The 16682-nt window shown below is 33.4% G+C and overlaps 2 protein-coding genes across 3 annotated transcripts in view; one reads left to right on the top strand and one right to left on the bottom strand.

Annotated features, from left to right (window-relative positions):
- The window catches only part of LOC125075883 (E3 ubiquitin-protein ligase MYCBP2), an 87011-nt gene that overhangs the window by 28397 nt on the left and 41932 nt on the right, over positions 1-16682 (top strand). The window lies entirely within an intron of this gene.
- On the bottom strand, positions 988-14179 carry LOC125075885. 2 transcript variants are annotated; one of them, XM_047687717.1, is made up of 3 exons: positions 4029-4154; positions 2891-3077; positions 988-2802 (listed from the first exon to the last, which is right to left on the bottom strand). In XM_047687717.1, the coding sequence occupies exons 2-3, from the start codon at positions 3044-3046 to the stop codon at positions 1627-1629; spliced, it is 1332 nt and encodes a 443-aa protein (XP_047543673.1). In that variant the 5' UTR covers positions 3047-3077; positions 4029-4154; the 3' UTR covers positions 988-1626. The 2 variants fall into 2 exon arrangements, with proteins under 2 accessions (XP_047543673.1, XP_047543672.1); XM_047687716.1 differs by lacking the exon at positions 4029-4154 and adding an exon at positions 13888-14179 and having other exon boundaries at positions 989-2802.

Raw genomic sequence — 16682 nt, 5'->3', positions numbered from 1 at the left:
TAATGTCAAGTTCAACTTAATTATAAGAAATTCTGAATTGACGGCTGAATTACTAAAAAACCACCTAAACGTACCTTTTCTCGAATACCTAAGTGTGAATGTACTTTTTAACCCTCTAGTTCGCTTGACGTCAAATAAAAATATAACAGTAGTTTTTTAAAATTAATAATAAATATTAATCGTTTTAAAGGCATAGTCGGCTTCTATATCAAACATTGTAATCAGTCCATCGAGCGTGATTGAATTATTTGCAAACAAACTTTCGCATTTATTATAATAACCACTTATTAGTATAATTAGTTAGAAGGAATTATATATGGAAATGATCTTTTTTTTTTAGGAATATGATATGATGTATATACAGTATGTTCGTGTGCAAAAAGTATGATTATTATGAAATGAATATAAAATATTTAATCACTTTGATAAGAAGCTATTCCATTTCTCGTATAAATTGGTTACTCTTCAGCTATAACACAACACAAAAGGATCGTTTTTCACATTCCTATCGTATATACGTTTACTAGTAATCGTACAATGAACAATTGCCATTTAACCTCCGCAATCGTTTATCGCAAACAATAACATATCGGGTTTAAATAACTTTTCCACCTCTTGTTTAAGATTATTCCGTGTTATTTATATGTTGTTAATAAGCGCGGGGTCGACGTCGAAAAACACTGAAACTTATATTATTAATTACATTTTATATATTCGTTTGTCGCGTAATCTAAAACATAGACAAAGTCGCTACAGTCGCATACAGCAATGTATTAAAGCGTTGAAGATATATACAATTATACATATATTTATAAAAATAAAAAGCATTAATATGTAATTAAATAATAAACTAAACGAATCGTTGTTGACATAATTATATTCAATATCTTCATTGCACTCGCTCAGCAAGGTTATAACGTCAATAGATACCTACTATTAATGGCGTAGTTTCAATAAAATATGTTTACACCAGTTATTCACATTTATTTATTAATTATAATGAATTACAAACTACAATAGATACTAACACATGGACAAGTGACTTAAATTATCTTTTAAGTTCTCCTGAATCTAAACAGCATGTTAAGCGACGTGAAATATGATGTGGTTTAATATTCACAAAATTATATCGTATTTATAAGACCTTGATAATTTTTAATTTTCTACTTTTTGCAATGGAACCTGGTATTGATTATATTTTTGACAAGTAAGAGTTTTTGACAACTAAAAGAGGAATTACTAAACTCAAAATTATCTTCTATACTATATTTCATCATAAAAATTCGCATACCTTTGTGAGAAACGACATAAATTTCAGTCAAGTCATAAATTTCATTCGCAAAGCATGAACAATATTAAAAATGTATGTTTTTTAATCAATCGATTTGTACTTTATTGACATTCTTATATTAATATACACTTCATATAACAACAATGCAATAACATGATTTAACATATCGAATAATACTGATCGAAAGATAAACAATCTTGGCACAATTTCACGATGACATCTTGAGGTAGAACACTATATTAGTATGTGTAAACATCGCCCGTCGATTACATTTTTGACCAGAGAGGTTCTCTGGTTTTGGAGATCCAAACATCTTATAAACTAACACAGTACAATCATAAGTCCGTTGTCAGAAGTTCGGCTCTCTCTACAACGATATGAAATTCTGTTTCTCTGTACGTCTTTCCGTCAGGGAGAACTATTTGTACTTTTTTCTTTTTTTCATTCTCACGTCTCACTATAAAAAATATCACAATAGCCGCTATTAGCGTTACGAATAAAATACCTACAACGACGAAAATCCAGAAGGTTTGCTTAAAGGACCCGCATCGACTGTCGACGAATGTTGGAAGAGATATGAAGTGACCTTCCAGATCATACCAGCAGTTAACAATGCCACCTTGTTCGCTTAAAACTTCCCGCCATTCCTCTGCCAACCGACAGCTACACTTCGCGTTAAGATTTAATCCATCGATGCGACGCGATAATGTGGTCTGGTTGTATACAAGTGAGGACGGCATAACCGTACTCATTGTATTGTTGTCAATTAATAGTTCCTGTCGCCCCGCAACTGACAATACTTCTCTGTCCACCGTAAACCCTAAAAAAGCACCTTTACTAATGGTTGATACTGTGTTATTTCTAAATGTTACAGGCCCCCTTGAAGTTATATGAAAACTATCTCCTTCTAAAACACGTATAATATTATTTTCTATCAATACTCTCTTTGGTAAACTGACAAGAAACGTTAAACTAGATAAAGTGTCAATATTTACTCCTTCGATCCGGAATAGATTAGTTACTTCTACGTCTGACACGAATCTACTCGGAAGTGTCTTGGCTTCACCCCCGCGCAGTATAAAGTTTGCAGTCGTGAACTTCTTGAAAGCTTGTATCTCGACATTCTTGAAAACATTGTTTGTAAGCTCTATATTTTTAACTCCAGTTAAACTGGAAAAGGCATAAGGCTTCAGAGTGATCATTTTGCTGTCGCTGATCAATATGTCGTTAATATGCCCTTGAATGGCGTAGGATGAAATTTCGTTGACAGTGCTGTTGATTATTTTTATACTAATACCGGGATCTATCTCGCTATCTCTAGGATAAGGAGACCAGGCCAAGGCTCTTTCGCTTATAACAACATAGCCAACATTTTTGAGCTCTATCGTTCGTAATTGAATGAGATTTCGGATTGTATCCGATAGAAAGATAACGCGCTCACAGCCCTCGATTATAATAGCTGTTGCTGTCGAAGGTACTCTGTACGCACCGTCGGGGCGCAGCGTCAGCTCCTGTTTAGAAAAAAAAAAATATAGTTTAATAGATAGGTTCAAAAATTATTTTAAATAATCTATAGTTTTTGGACGGATAAAAACTTGCCTCATATTCTCTGGTGCAGTGACATATGAGCCTCGTAAAGGAATCACAACGACAAGCGTCGTCCTCACAGGCAGTAGGCACGGCGCGCTGCGCAAACGTTCGCGTCAGCAAAAACGCTATCAGAGGCCACCACGTCGCACACCGCATTCTGACCATATCATGTCACCATTGCAATTCGTCTGGGGCTCTGTAAAATATTGTCTTATTTTCACAAAAGTTCACAACCACTATTATTAAAGAAAGCCCAGTGACTATGAACTACTTTAATAAACATATGAGTCGAGTTACTAGTAAAATTATTAATTTTCTACATATAAAACGACGATGTCCTCATGACTACGTGCGGTTAGCGGCTAGCGGTCATTCTCAACAAAATGAGTAAACAGTGCAGTTTCGATAGGCTACGTGTAATAATGGCACGCCCTACACGACTGGAGAGGAAAGGCTAACTTCAGAATAGTGCTAGGAATTTGTTTTTATAAGCCTGATTCGATACTCGAATTCGGGATCTCATGATCTGCAACTGAACATCCTAAATACGGCGAACGAAGCAACACTAAAATGTATAATGAGACGGCGAATACATTATCTGTGGTTTCTCTCACCCTCTCAAGTTTCCTTTAGAATTTATACAAAAGGTAGCATTATGTAAATATGTAATATGCTCTCTATTTTGATGTACTTGTATTACATTACATTTATCGGGTCCGGCATTTCATTTATGCAAATGTAATCGAAATTTTTTTATAATTTGTTTTTATAATTTAATGCAAATTTCACACACTGTTGATTTAGAGCCTCGGGTATCTCATCGTTTATCATCAGCTACCGTTGTTAACCTAGAAGTGTCGACGTGTGATCGTGAACGAAACTCTAGAAGCGTTACGTGAATTATTAATTATTAAGTGGTAGGGTGCAATCTACTGTCGAACCACTACGAAACTGTTCAAGTTTTATTTATTTTTAATATTTCACAATATTTCGGTCGATCTGAGTCGTATTTATCCAATCAATCATTTGAATTCACACAATCACAAGAACGTCTAATGATCAATTTTAAACGAATAATATACAGAATAATCACTAGAATTCTCAGAACACTATAACAAAAATAATTATTACGGGCATTGTTCCTTACCCCTCTAAGATATGTCGTTTTCGATTAATTGAGGATTTTCAATTGTATTTGATTTTAAATCACTATTCACACCGACCGCACAAATAACGCATAGTACTGTAATAACGTGCTATTCACTGGAAGCAGTTATATCTAAGTGAGTCAGATACGTTTTGTTATCGGACGCGTTATCAGATACGCTAGGTAGTTCACAAGTTGTAGGTACGTATTACCTCCGTACATATAAAAGTGTGATTATCATAGAAGTTAATTTATTATAAATAACCAGGAAAAAAAAGGTACATGTAATTTTACAGAATAATTAATGGAAGGAACATAGAGCGCTAGTTTCACTATTATGAACCAAATTTCATTTTAAATTAGAGTCCACTTTATATTTACGACAAAGTTAGGTAATTTACTTTTTACAAATAATTTAAACCAAACCACGGACAAATTTTAATCTAATGTCATCAGATCTAACATTGCTAGAAGATTTTTAAATTTAAAGTAAAATATATAATAATAAAGGTTTAACCTTGTAGAGTTGTTGTTGTAGTATTCATCTAAATGTTTAAATGATAAAATTGACTTTACTGAAAAACATAAATCTAATTTAAATTGCACTTTATTTGGTATTTTATAACTCGCATCGACATTCCTTTACTTCGAGCCGCACCCTTTGAGATAACTGACGTGATATTTATGTATAACGCAAGAATGTCTTTTAATAAGAGAAGTGTGGGTACTCACAGACGCGTCTTCTGGCTATGCTAATTACAACTCGCCGTGACGCTTATTTTAGAATTTTAAAGATACTGTTCGATTTATGTTTGCAGATTGCCGTTGTCGCGGTATTTTAGATGTCTGGAGCTATACGGCAATCATTCGAAACGATTTTATTTATTTAAATTAGTATGAATATTTTAGTTATCGAAATAGTAGTAACATCATTAAAAGAATTCGATCGTAAGAGTTGAATATTATTCTTCCATTAAAGGCTTATTCTTTTGAACTAATTAATCCGATTTCCATTACTTTTTTCTCTTCTGCTAATGTTCACTCACGTATTGTCGTCATTAACGGATAATATATGATTAAATATATGTATGCTTAAGTAGTCACATGTTGCATCTAAATAAGCGCATTTCATATCAACATTTTATGTACGTTTTTCCAATGTAAGCCCTTTTTCCTGTACAATATAACGCCGTATGTCTAATGCGATGTGCGCTTTTTATACTCAAAAATACATTTAATAATTTCGGTATCATCAACCTGGGCATGAACCTACATTACTGAGTCAAGAAGACTGTGATTCATGATAAAATATCACGAGTGAGTAAGACTATTACATGTCTTTGTTGTTTGCTAAAGTTTACGACTTTTTAAAATTTTCAACGTAAGTTCATTTTATTATATATATACAGAAAATAGATATCAATAGATGTCAGAAAATAGATGTCAAACATTAAGTTTCGCTTTAATAATTGTGAGTGTATTTGTATGATTCAATTTTATCGATCGAATTTAGTTTTTATTTTATGTAAATACACATCTAAATGTTATCGTTCTTAAAATTCTTTAAAAAAACGAATATAGCTTAGCTTATACCTAAATTAAACTTAAAATATTTAAGAGTATAAAATGGTCGGATTCATCCAGGTGATATAAACCAAATTCCGAAACTATTTGGTAGATATGTTGACGTTTGTAGCACAGGGACGGATAAGTCATCACGGGCTTCTTAAAGCAATGATATTATTTAAATCGGGCTAGGTACTAATCCATAAGATAAATGTGATTATATGTATGTTTGACAAACTCTTCACATTTATATTCTATAAATTACTTTCAAAAACGTTCAATTTCATTTTACAATTTAGATGTAAAAAAATCCAAGTTAGGAACAAATTTAGTATCGTCTGTTAATATAATCGTTACACAAGTTAGAATAACTGAAATGCAAAAACCTGATTGATCCTTGTATATATAATGATACTTAGCAGAAATCATCATGATAACAATTAGTTCTCACTTGACACCTACGTCTGCGTGACATCATATTAACAAATGTAACCTTTTCAATGGCAGATATTATCTGCACGATTTAAGTGTCTTGCGAGTTGCGTTAAACATTACATTGAAAATAAGAATTTTATCAAAACTTAATTAATAATTAATCCTAAATGTCGTATTGAAGACTCTGATAAAAAAAAAATTGTTATCGAGTTCGTATTCATCAACTACTTGTATATAAACTCATTAGTGCTTGCTAAGGTGTGAACTTACAATTGCCTGGATTCGTATTTACAAATGTCTATTAATATCCCTGTGTTCAATCCACTAAACCATTTCGGTTTTTAATGTTTAAATCTGCAGTGTCACTGAGAAATTTTATTGTTATTATTCCTCGAAGGTATCGTTATCGCAGTCACAGATTTATTATTTGACGTTATTTGATACGCGCGACAAGTGTGTTTGTTTGGTAATGACGGTCGTTTTAAAATAACTCCACATATCTGTATCGAAAAGTATTATGACTACCTTGAAAATACATATATTTTTGCTCCATAGTTTTCCACTTGCAAGATGAGTATGAGGTAAATTACTTGACAAAATATAAAACACAAAAAATAACCATTTCGTCGTTCAACGAATATTTATGCTTTGCACATTAGTACAATTCAAGGTCTCTTGTTTGATACGTGTTTTATTGAGATTACGTCAGCGGTTGTGTGATAATGCCCTTAGACAATGTTAGCCTATCCTATGCAAAATAAACTATGAGATACATCATTCAATTTATATTTATTATTATTATTTTTAATCATACTAGCATCATGCATACTTGTAGGTAGATGTACATATGTATATGTTCAATAAATAGGTATGTAGTTCACATCTTCATTAGCTCTTCTTCTAACGGACCAACCGAAAAATAAATCTTAAAATGAGCAACAAGCTCCACACTGGTAGTGCTTTACTTTCAAAGAATTGAAGAAGTGCTCTTCTATGGCATCTCTTTTTTCGTAATAGGAAGTATATTTAATATTCGATTTTCTATTCGAAAGAATTAAAATTAGAACTAAAATCATATTAATTACGGAACTCCCCTGCCATTGGTCGAAAAACAATCGAAACGGACTTAACGTGTCTAATGCAAAGCACACGTACATGAGCACGTTTGCGCTCAGGTAATGCTGTAAATAATATAAATAAACCAAAGTAACTAGCCACCTACTTACTACTTCCACTGTTTACGCTTTAGCTCTCAAATCGTTTGAATTGAAATAACAGGCATGGCAATGGACACATTTAAATAGAAAGGTAACAGGGCTAAGGCGTCCTCTCCATTCGAGGAGAGGATTCCTTAGCCCAGCTGAGGAGAACCCACATTTGGGTGAAATTATAAAAATAAGCAGAGGAGTAACCTGAGCGTTGCACTCAACACTCACTCAGACAAGATGGATTATTATCTCACCTACAAACTTAATTCGTTTATGCCCATGCAAGTTGTCTACAAAAATATATTTGAATTTATAGGAAGAAGCAAAATGAAACTTCATGTTCACCTGACAAATGACAAAAAACTTCACACACTGATATTAAAATCAAATTGGGAAAAAAGCTGATAAAGCAAAAGAAGCAAAATTGAATAAAAATCGGCGATTACAAATTTCATACATCAATACTGCAACTTTGAGTGCCTCCATTTTAATTTTATAGCCGTACTGAAAAATGACTATTATCGAAATTCATAAAATAATTGCTAGCATAACGGATTAACAGTCACGAGCCGAAATATCATGTCGATTGTTATAATTCTATTAAAAAAATATATTTACTTGATTAACGTTAAGTTGTCCAAGAAATGTGATGATCGATACCGCAATGGAGCAAATATATAATTACATATAAGAGAATGATGACTACCAATTCCCCTTGCAAGATTTAAAAAATATCATAACTACAAGCATATTCCGGATAAAAAGACTATTAGAAAACGACTCATAGACGGCTCACGATGACATTGTTATTTCGACTAAATTTGGATCCAATACATATGTTCAATACGCATATCCATCATATAGTTTAAAAAAATCAACCATGATATATTCACAGAAAATTGGTTCAATCAAATACACGATAATAAAAAAGAAGCGCGAAGTCGCGCTCGCATAATACAAGCGCCCAATTAAATTATTAGAAGCGACATAAGAGTATAATTCCGCAATCTTTCATTCAAAGCTCCTGCGGTACCTAGAGGAGTACCAGCTGATTAGCGACCGCCAGTACGGTTTCCGTCGGGGTCGCTCAGCCGGTGATCTTCTAGTTTACCTTACTCATAGATGGGCGGAAGCAGTTGAGAGCAAAGGGGAGGCATTAGCAGCCAGTCTGGACATAGCGAAGGCCTTCGATCGCGTGTGGCACAAAGCGCTTCTTTCGAAGCTTCCTTCCTATGGGCTTCCCGGAAAATTATGCAATTGGATTACCAGTTTTTTGGCAGATCGGAGCATCAAGGTCGTTGTCGACGGTGCATGCTCTGACTTAAAATTCGTCAATGCTGGTGTTCCACAAGGCTGCGTTCTATCACCCACTCTGTTTCTTCTGCATATCAATGACTTGTTGCAAATCAGTAACATTCATTGCTATGCAGACGACAGCACCGTAGACACCTCATACACCGGCCGTGCTAATATTTCTCGGGAAAACGTCGAAGAAAACCGGAACAAACTTGTATCTGAAATCGAGTCTTCGTTAAACAAAGTCTCGAACTGGGGTCGGCTAAACCTAGTTCACTTCAACCCCAAAAAGACGCAAGTTTGCGCGTTAACTGCTAAAAAAACACCATTTGTCGTATCTCCACGATTCGAGAACATTCCGTTAGCCGCTACAGCTAGTATCGGAATACTTGGCGTTGATATTTCGAGTCTCGTTCAGTTCCGCGGTCAATTGGAAGGCAAAGCCAAATTGGCATCAAAAAAGCTTGGTGTGCTCAGCAAGGCAAGACAGTATTTCACGTCGGCCCATCGTCTAAGACTATACAAGGCGCAAATTCGGCCTCACATGGAATACTGCTCTCACCTCTGGGCGGGTGCTCCCCAGTACCAGCTCCTTCCATTTGACCGTATCCAACGTAGAGCGGCTCGAATTATCGACGATCAAGCCCTTTCCGATCTGCTTGATCCTTTGGCTTTGCGTAGAGATGTTGGATCGCTCTGCATCTTCTACAGAATTTATCACGGGGAATGTTCCGAGGAATTGTTCGAATTAATCCCGGCTGCTGAATTTCACCTTCGGACATCTCGTCAAAATTCCAAATATCACCCGCACCACCTAGATGTCCGAAAATCCACAACAGCGCGATTTTTAAGACATTTTCTGCCTCGCACAACCACTCTGTGGAACCAGCTTTCGCCGGCGGTTTTTCCGAACCGATACGACTTGGGAACCTTCAAGAAAAGAGCGTACTCTTTCCTGAAAGGCCGGCAACGCACCTGCAAGCCCCCCGGTGTTGCAGATGTCCATGGGCGGTGGTAGTCACTTTCCATCAGGTGAGCCTCCTGCTCGTTTGCCACCTTATGACATAAAAAAAAAAAAAAAAAAAAATATCTTTAAAGTTTTTAAGGCCAGAAATAATTTTTAAAAATAATGTAGACACAATTCCTGCGTATGAAAAAAAATGTAATGGCAAAAAAAGGTGTGGAGCTGCTTGAGGATGTCGGAAGAGTGGTTTACAGTTTTACAGTGTAACGGAAATAGTTGCCTTAATACTTTACCAACCATTAAAATAACTGAAGTGGAAGAGAATATTTGATGCAGATCAGTGACGTAAAATATCTAATTAAACCAAAATTTTATTTGGGTGGCAGAATGGAGTACATTAACATGTACTCATTTATCACTTATTATGCTAATAGAAAATATACATGAACTTAATTTTGATATAAAAAATCATTATACAGCCTAAAATGCCTCATACTATTTGAATCATCTATTTAAAAAAAATAAAATAATCAAAAGCACAAATATTCAATAGGTAAACTTTTCTATTTATGTTATTAGCTAAACATTCCATTTTTTTTATTCATTTTTTCATCCACTGTAACAAAATCCGTGGTTTGTATGATTTTGACGCTCTAGGTACTCCACTATTTATCGTTAGAGGTTTGCATAGGCCTTGATGAATGGAATGCCCACGCGCTATAGTGTGTTGGGTTCCGAATGGATAGCCCAACGTGATACTAACAAATCGAGTCATCCTAGTGACAAAATTATTTTGGTACATAACACTTCGACTGATTTGTCTAATCAATAATGGTGAGAGTATTCATTATCTCTATTTATTGTTTTAGGATTAAATTAAGAAGTCCTCAGACACCAAAGTATTAGTTTGATCTTTGAATTTATAAAAATATGTAACATTTTATCGTAAATCAAATAGATTTATTACACGAAATATATTTTTTACAGAGGCGCTTGTTTTATTACATGTGAAATTTTATATTTATAAGCATCAAAATGAATGTTAAAAATTATTTAATTTTGATGGAACGTACACAAGTAGACCGTGATTGGGCTTTTCCTTCGATAAAAAAATTAGAGCACACACACACTTCCTGTACTCATTATATATTTTTATTTAAGTTTATCATCGTTCTAATAATTAAGGTATTATGTATGTAAATCGTTCCATCGTCGTAACTACAAAATCTACCTAAAACTGGTTTTTAAAACTGAATAGCTATCTTTGAGATACTCGTGACTACAAACAATTATCATATCATATTCTAAAAAGGGGTCGTTAATGTCAAATTACTTAACTGGTTTAACATAACGATACATTACCAAAAAAAACTTTCATATTAACTTGTGAACTAGTGTGTAGTGGTTGGAATCAGACCTAATTATTATTGATAATTTGAGAGAAACATTATGAATTTAGCATTTTCTTTCTACTCTAAATTCTATTTCATTTTTATTGATAACAATAAAGCTCGTCAATAGGAAATCTGTTGAATAATACAGAACAAAAATAAACTAAACTTGTTTGTCTTTGCGTATTTTTATGTAGATAGGTTGACCTGGAAAAGTGCAAGAGCGTTTTAGGCAGGTATTGTTGTGTTCCGGATTGAGCCAGTGTAAATTAGATCCCGATTTCTTCCGCCTGATAGATACTGTAAGAATAGACATATACACTGATACACACTAACAGTAGTTTGATGTTTCTTGAGTCTTTAATTATATTGGCTTTCTCATTTTTTAAACCCGAAAACAGCATTATTTTATGTTATATAGTATTCGAGCGGGTGGAAAAGAGTGGGGTACCTAAGCGCGCAGACGGCCCTGCACAAAATCCTATCACCGGGATAATTTTCATTAAGTCTGTTATGTGTCGTAGTTTTAAGACATATTTATTTTACAGTTAATGAACTGTAAAATAAATATGTCTTAAAACTTACATTAACTAAAACAATATTTTTTACCTTAGAGTAAATTCTAAGTTCAGGATAGAACCGGTTTAGCCGATCCTTTTCCTCGTATCATTGTTAGTTAAGTGAATGTATATTTGTTCAGGTTCAGTTTAACTTCTAACCCGTTTTCTTTCATTTTTAATCGATTGCATCAGATCTATTATATTATATATTATTTTTCACTTCGAAACATATTGCAATTTCATAGACGGTTGTGATGATGATGTGCCTTAAGATCGATAGCCAATCTATAGCCGATTTAAGGTAAAATAAGATCTGATTTATTATTTATTTTAGAAAAGATATAAATTTATTTTCATCATCAGTTGATTTATATGGTCAGTTGCGATTACAACGATGTATTCGTTAATCGAATTAACGTGAACTGTACGCTTCCTGCGACGCACGAAGCCGCTATTACTCGTACGATGACGGATCATCACCCGCTCCATATTGCATTAGCCAAGTAAACGTTTGACTTAATAAAACTGTCTCTAAAGAAAATATAAGAATTTAAATATGTTATAGAGATTTTTTATGTTCATAAAATAAACTGTTTTGTATGGTTAAAGAAAAGTAAATAATAAATGTAATTGGTTATTACATCGCTAAAGACAAATATAGAACTCGAGGCAATATAATTCTATTAAAGTCAGACTGGAGACTGAGATTTTATCCAGAGTTTTATCTTTAAAAGCGAAACCAACGCCAACGTGAATTACATTCACGACTGATTGCATTTGAAGTGAAGCTTAAATATATATATTTTTGCTGCAAATTCGAATATCAGTCAATCAGTAAGTTAATAAAGTCTTAGAATTCTTGTTTACTATGTGTTCACTACAGGTATTTCTTAGATAATGTTTCATTAATAGTAATGATCCCATTATAAGAAATATAAGGAAAGTATTAAAAGTGGAATTAGTCAACATATTCGTTATGTAATAATATTATATCTGTTTTATTATGTTGTAATATTTAAGTTAAGGTATGCATAAACAATAATAATACTTACTATGACATATTTTAAATCAATGAAGGATATATGATCAAACAATCGAACGCTCTACATACCTATGTATTGGTATTTAATGCGCCGCATTTTCCGATTAGGGAAAATAGGGAAAGAAAATAATTATGAATCAATTTTCGAATTGATGCATCCTTTGGATAATCTTATTGTCGTCACGCTACTAAAAGCATCAAGCACCTGTATTATGTATATAAAGAACTTTACCTCACTACTTTCGAGATAAAAAGATCGTGTACTACTCCGGGAATTCAGAATATTCAATACGAGCGCTGTACGACTACGCGTAATCTGTGAAGCCTCGACATGGTCCGTTGATTTTCAAAGGTTAAATTAGGGATATATTAGCTAGGTTCGCGTATTGTTGAGTGCCTCACGTGTATCATGTTATTGTGTGCTATGTAACTAAATTAAAAAGTGTAATATTTTATATCCGCTTTCTACGTTCAACGAACAATATTCCAATTACTTTAACATCGAGTATATAACAATAGTAATACGGAAAGACGCAGGATAGCATTAACATTGTATTGTTTACATTTATTTTAATATTTTATCACGTGTAGTTTGTTCTGTATCTGAATCTGAAATAATCGAGATTCGTTCAAAGGTTAATATATATCTCATTTTATTCTCAGTTAACGTTTAATATTCGCAACTGAAACGGTCTAATTTTATTGAATAACGACTATATATAGGTAAGTATGTATACATTTATATTAAATTTTTCTATAATCTATTTTTTTCATATATATATATATATATATATATGGATTATCCATAGAGTGTAATGTTGACATACCAAGCTTTTTTAGAATTATTAAATTATACTACTTCTGATAACATTTGATTAATTATAATTTTCGTATCATTTTACTTTCGTGTTTATTCATTGTACATAGTTACTTGTGAAACGATAACATGTATGTGCCACGAAACGCAATTAACTCGCGAAATCGCGCTGCTTGCTCGATTTATGAGATGATTGGCATTTCATCGAGTAATGTTAATAACAGAATAATTTTGCTCGGTGTACAAATCGGATGTTTTCGCTACATCGAAAATTATTTTCATTTAATCGAGCAGCGTATGGCCATTGCACTAATGAGTTTATTTTGATAAAGTACTAAGTCAAATCGTTGCAGTGGTTCTATGAAATGTATCAATATTATTAAATACATTTTTCCTACAACAATTTTCAAAAACAAATAGTATTCAAGCGTTTATAATAAGTCATAACGTATCAAATAGTAACGTAATATTTTCAAGTGGCACATGTTTTGTTTCAAAACTTTGATTACATGCCAAGTTCCACCGGTAAATTGCCTACGTTTATTTGTAATATCATAAAATAGGAAATAATATTACCAACCTTATAACAAAATGGGTAAATTGGTGTAAAAACATCAGCAACACTTTTGAAGTAAACACTAGTCGTAGCAGTTCTCTCGAGCACTATCTGATATCATCCGTATAAAGCCGAGAAGACTGGAGCAAGAAAAAATTTCATTTGAAGGCACAATATTACGCATATCAAAAATAAGCATGCGTCGCGTCAGTTTCCGCGGTTGCGACTGAGCGCCGAGCGCGAGCGCCGCTCCGGACCGTCAGTGGTGACCGGTGCGCGAGTGACGGGTGCGGGCGGCGCGGGTAACGCGAACTGCGTTTGCGACTCCGCTGGGCTCTATGTGTGACCTTCGTATCAAACCTACTCACGGCAAACACGCACCTATAATCTAGTAATGAAGTAAGCAGCGATATCTCTATTGAGATGAATTCGATACATCTTTACGACTGATAGAGTCCGTGTTTGAAAATTTTAATTTTAACCAACTATTTCCATAAATCTACTACAATCTTGCTGATAAAGAAATTAGGTATTATATTTATCATTTTTTAAATGTAATAATCAAGAAATGTATGTATAATATGTATCATGATATTGTAGCATACATTTTATTTTATGACATCGACGTAATTATAGTTTTCCATTATAATAAGAAAATACTAAATACCTTCACAATTCCTGAAACTGTATGTATTAAGTAAAACTAGAAAATTTTACAGATATCAAATGATTGATTGATCACATATTCCGCAGTCTTTCTGTTTTCCATTTCATATTGAGAAAACTTAGTTAACTTTAAAATAAGTTTTTTCGCGTAGTATCATAATAATCATAAAAAAAATATGTGCCGCACCTGTAATTCTTATGTATTAAATGTGTTTCAAATATATATATATATATATACATAACTAGATACAACGCCGAGTAAACTTGCTTCGTAGAAATGTAACTTAGTAGAAATGACAGATAAATGGACACATTTAAGTTGCAGCTAAACACCTCATCCCACGAAGACATTGTGCAGGCTTCCGACAAAGTAACACACGTCCGATACATATAGATCGCATACGGTACGGTTTGTTTATCCACCGCTTCGATCGCAGACTAGATATCTTAACAAATTAACTCAAAAAATATTTCCTTTTACTGAATTAAACTGAAACTAATATTAGATAATTTATTGACTATTAATTATATCGATGGAAACAGCAGCCTCAACAGAGTCTGTTTTACTTTCTGAAATATATGTTGAGCATTTTGTTGTATTGCTCTGATTATGTACCTATTGTATTTTAAATCTCTAGGCTTTTATGAATAATCCAAATATTACAATACAATGTATGTATGTATGTGTGTGATATTATATTTACAATTATTGGAAATAGTAATAACACAAAACAACATGTTTTGTCCTAAAAAGAAAATTTTAGTAACAACTTGAAAACGTTCTACTGCTGTTCAAAGGCTTTCTCTCCTCTAGAGGACAAAACTCTACTCGCGGATCTAACGCAACCCGGTAAGTGCAGGATTTTATGACGATGTTTCTCTTCAACGCTAAGAGTAACATGAATTTTAAACACGTACCTATTAATCACATAACAATTTGAGTGGTTTTTGCCGATTTCAACAATCCTGAAATCTTCGGTTACGATTTACGCCCTCTGGGATTCTCGGTTTGGTTCCAAATGGAAAAAAAATACGTTTTGCATGTCTCTCAACTCCACTTTTCTGACAAATACAGGTTATATTTTATATACCCACAAAATTAAAGGTCAGTCTTTATATTGCGAACTGTTTAAGAGGTGCGTTATTTCATCTATAAATTTACAGACTAAACCCTTTGGCCAGGTATTGTTTTCCATAAGGCTGTGTAAGGCGACATATTTGCTAGAAAAGGAATTATCCGATACTTCGGAAAGGGTAAGAGCCTTAAAGAGTTTTTGTATGTATATTTTTTATCAAACTTAACAATGGTACATATTATTCAGAAATGGAAAAAGAGTCTCGATTCAGATCACTTACCTAAGTGAAATATAATTAAAAAATATATACTTTGCAAATTTTCATAAATATACTTTTTTGATTATTTATATATCCAGATAGTTCAAAGCTGACGCATCGAAACGCATTGAAAAAATTGTGGCCAACTGTTGGCTACTAAGTATCTACACGCACACTAGTGAACTAGGATGACGTTTGAATTTGGCTCGTTTGTTTTAGTTCTTTTCTAGCGCGACACTCTTTCTAGATATATAAATAATCTAAGAAAATCTTAATAGGTATAAAACTAGGCTTGTACTGAGGGGCCTTCCATCAGAAAACACCATGACAATGTTCTATTAATTTTAAAGAAAATATAGCGAATTTCTGTACATATTTGTATCCCATTTTCGGCCTATTGAGTGGTGACTTTTCGGAAATTATACCCGATTTTTATTTCATTTATCAAACTGCAATACCAAATTTAACACTCTTGGGTGATGAATTGGATCTTGAACACCTGACTTTAACTATAACACGACATAAATACAAATTTCTATATTTATAACATCAGCATTTCATCCCCCATTTAACCTACTAAGGAGATGAATTTTGTTAGTCTTCACCTATGCTCCTACGAAATTCGTGTGGATTATTCCATCCTGTAAGACGCAAGGTTTAATCTGTGCGTTTAATAAAATTTTATTAAATATATAAATAACACCTTACCAGCTTAAAAATATTAAAAGTGGATTTAGAAGCTTTCTTTCTTTGTGGGCAGCTACCGCGTTATCACCAAACAATAATACTAAGATTTGCTGTGTTCTGGCTTGAGGAGT

This window comes from Vanessa atalanta, chromosome Z, assembly GCF_905147765.1.
Source record: "Vanessa atalanta chromosome Z, ilVanAtal1.2, whole genome shotgun sequence".
NCBI classification, from domain to species: Eukaryota; Metazoa; Arthropoda; class Insecta; order Lepidoptera; family Nymphalidae; genus Vanessa; species Vanessa atalanta.
Note: the sequence above shows the minus strand (reverse complement) of the source record. Positions and strands in the feature narration are given on the sequence as shown.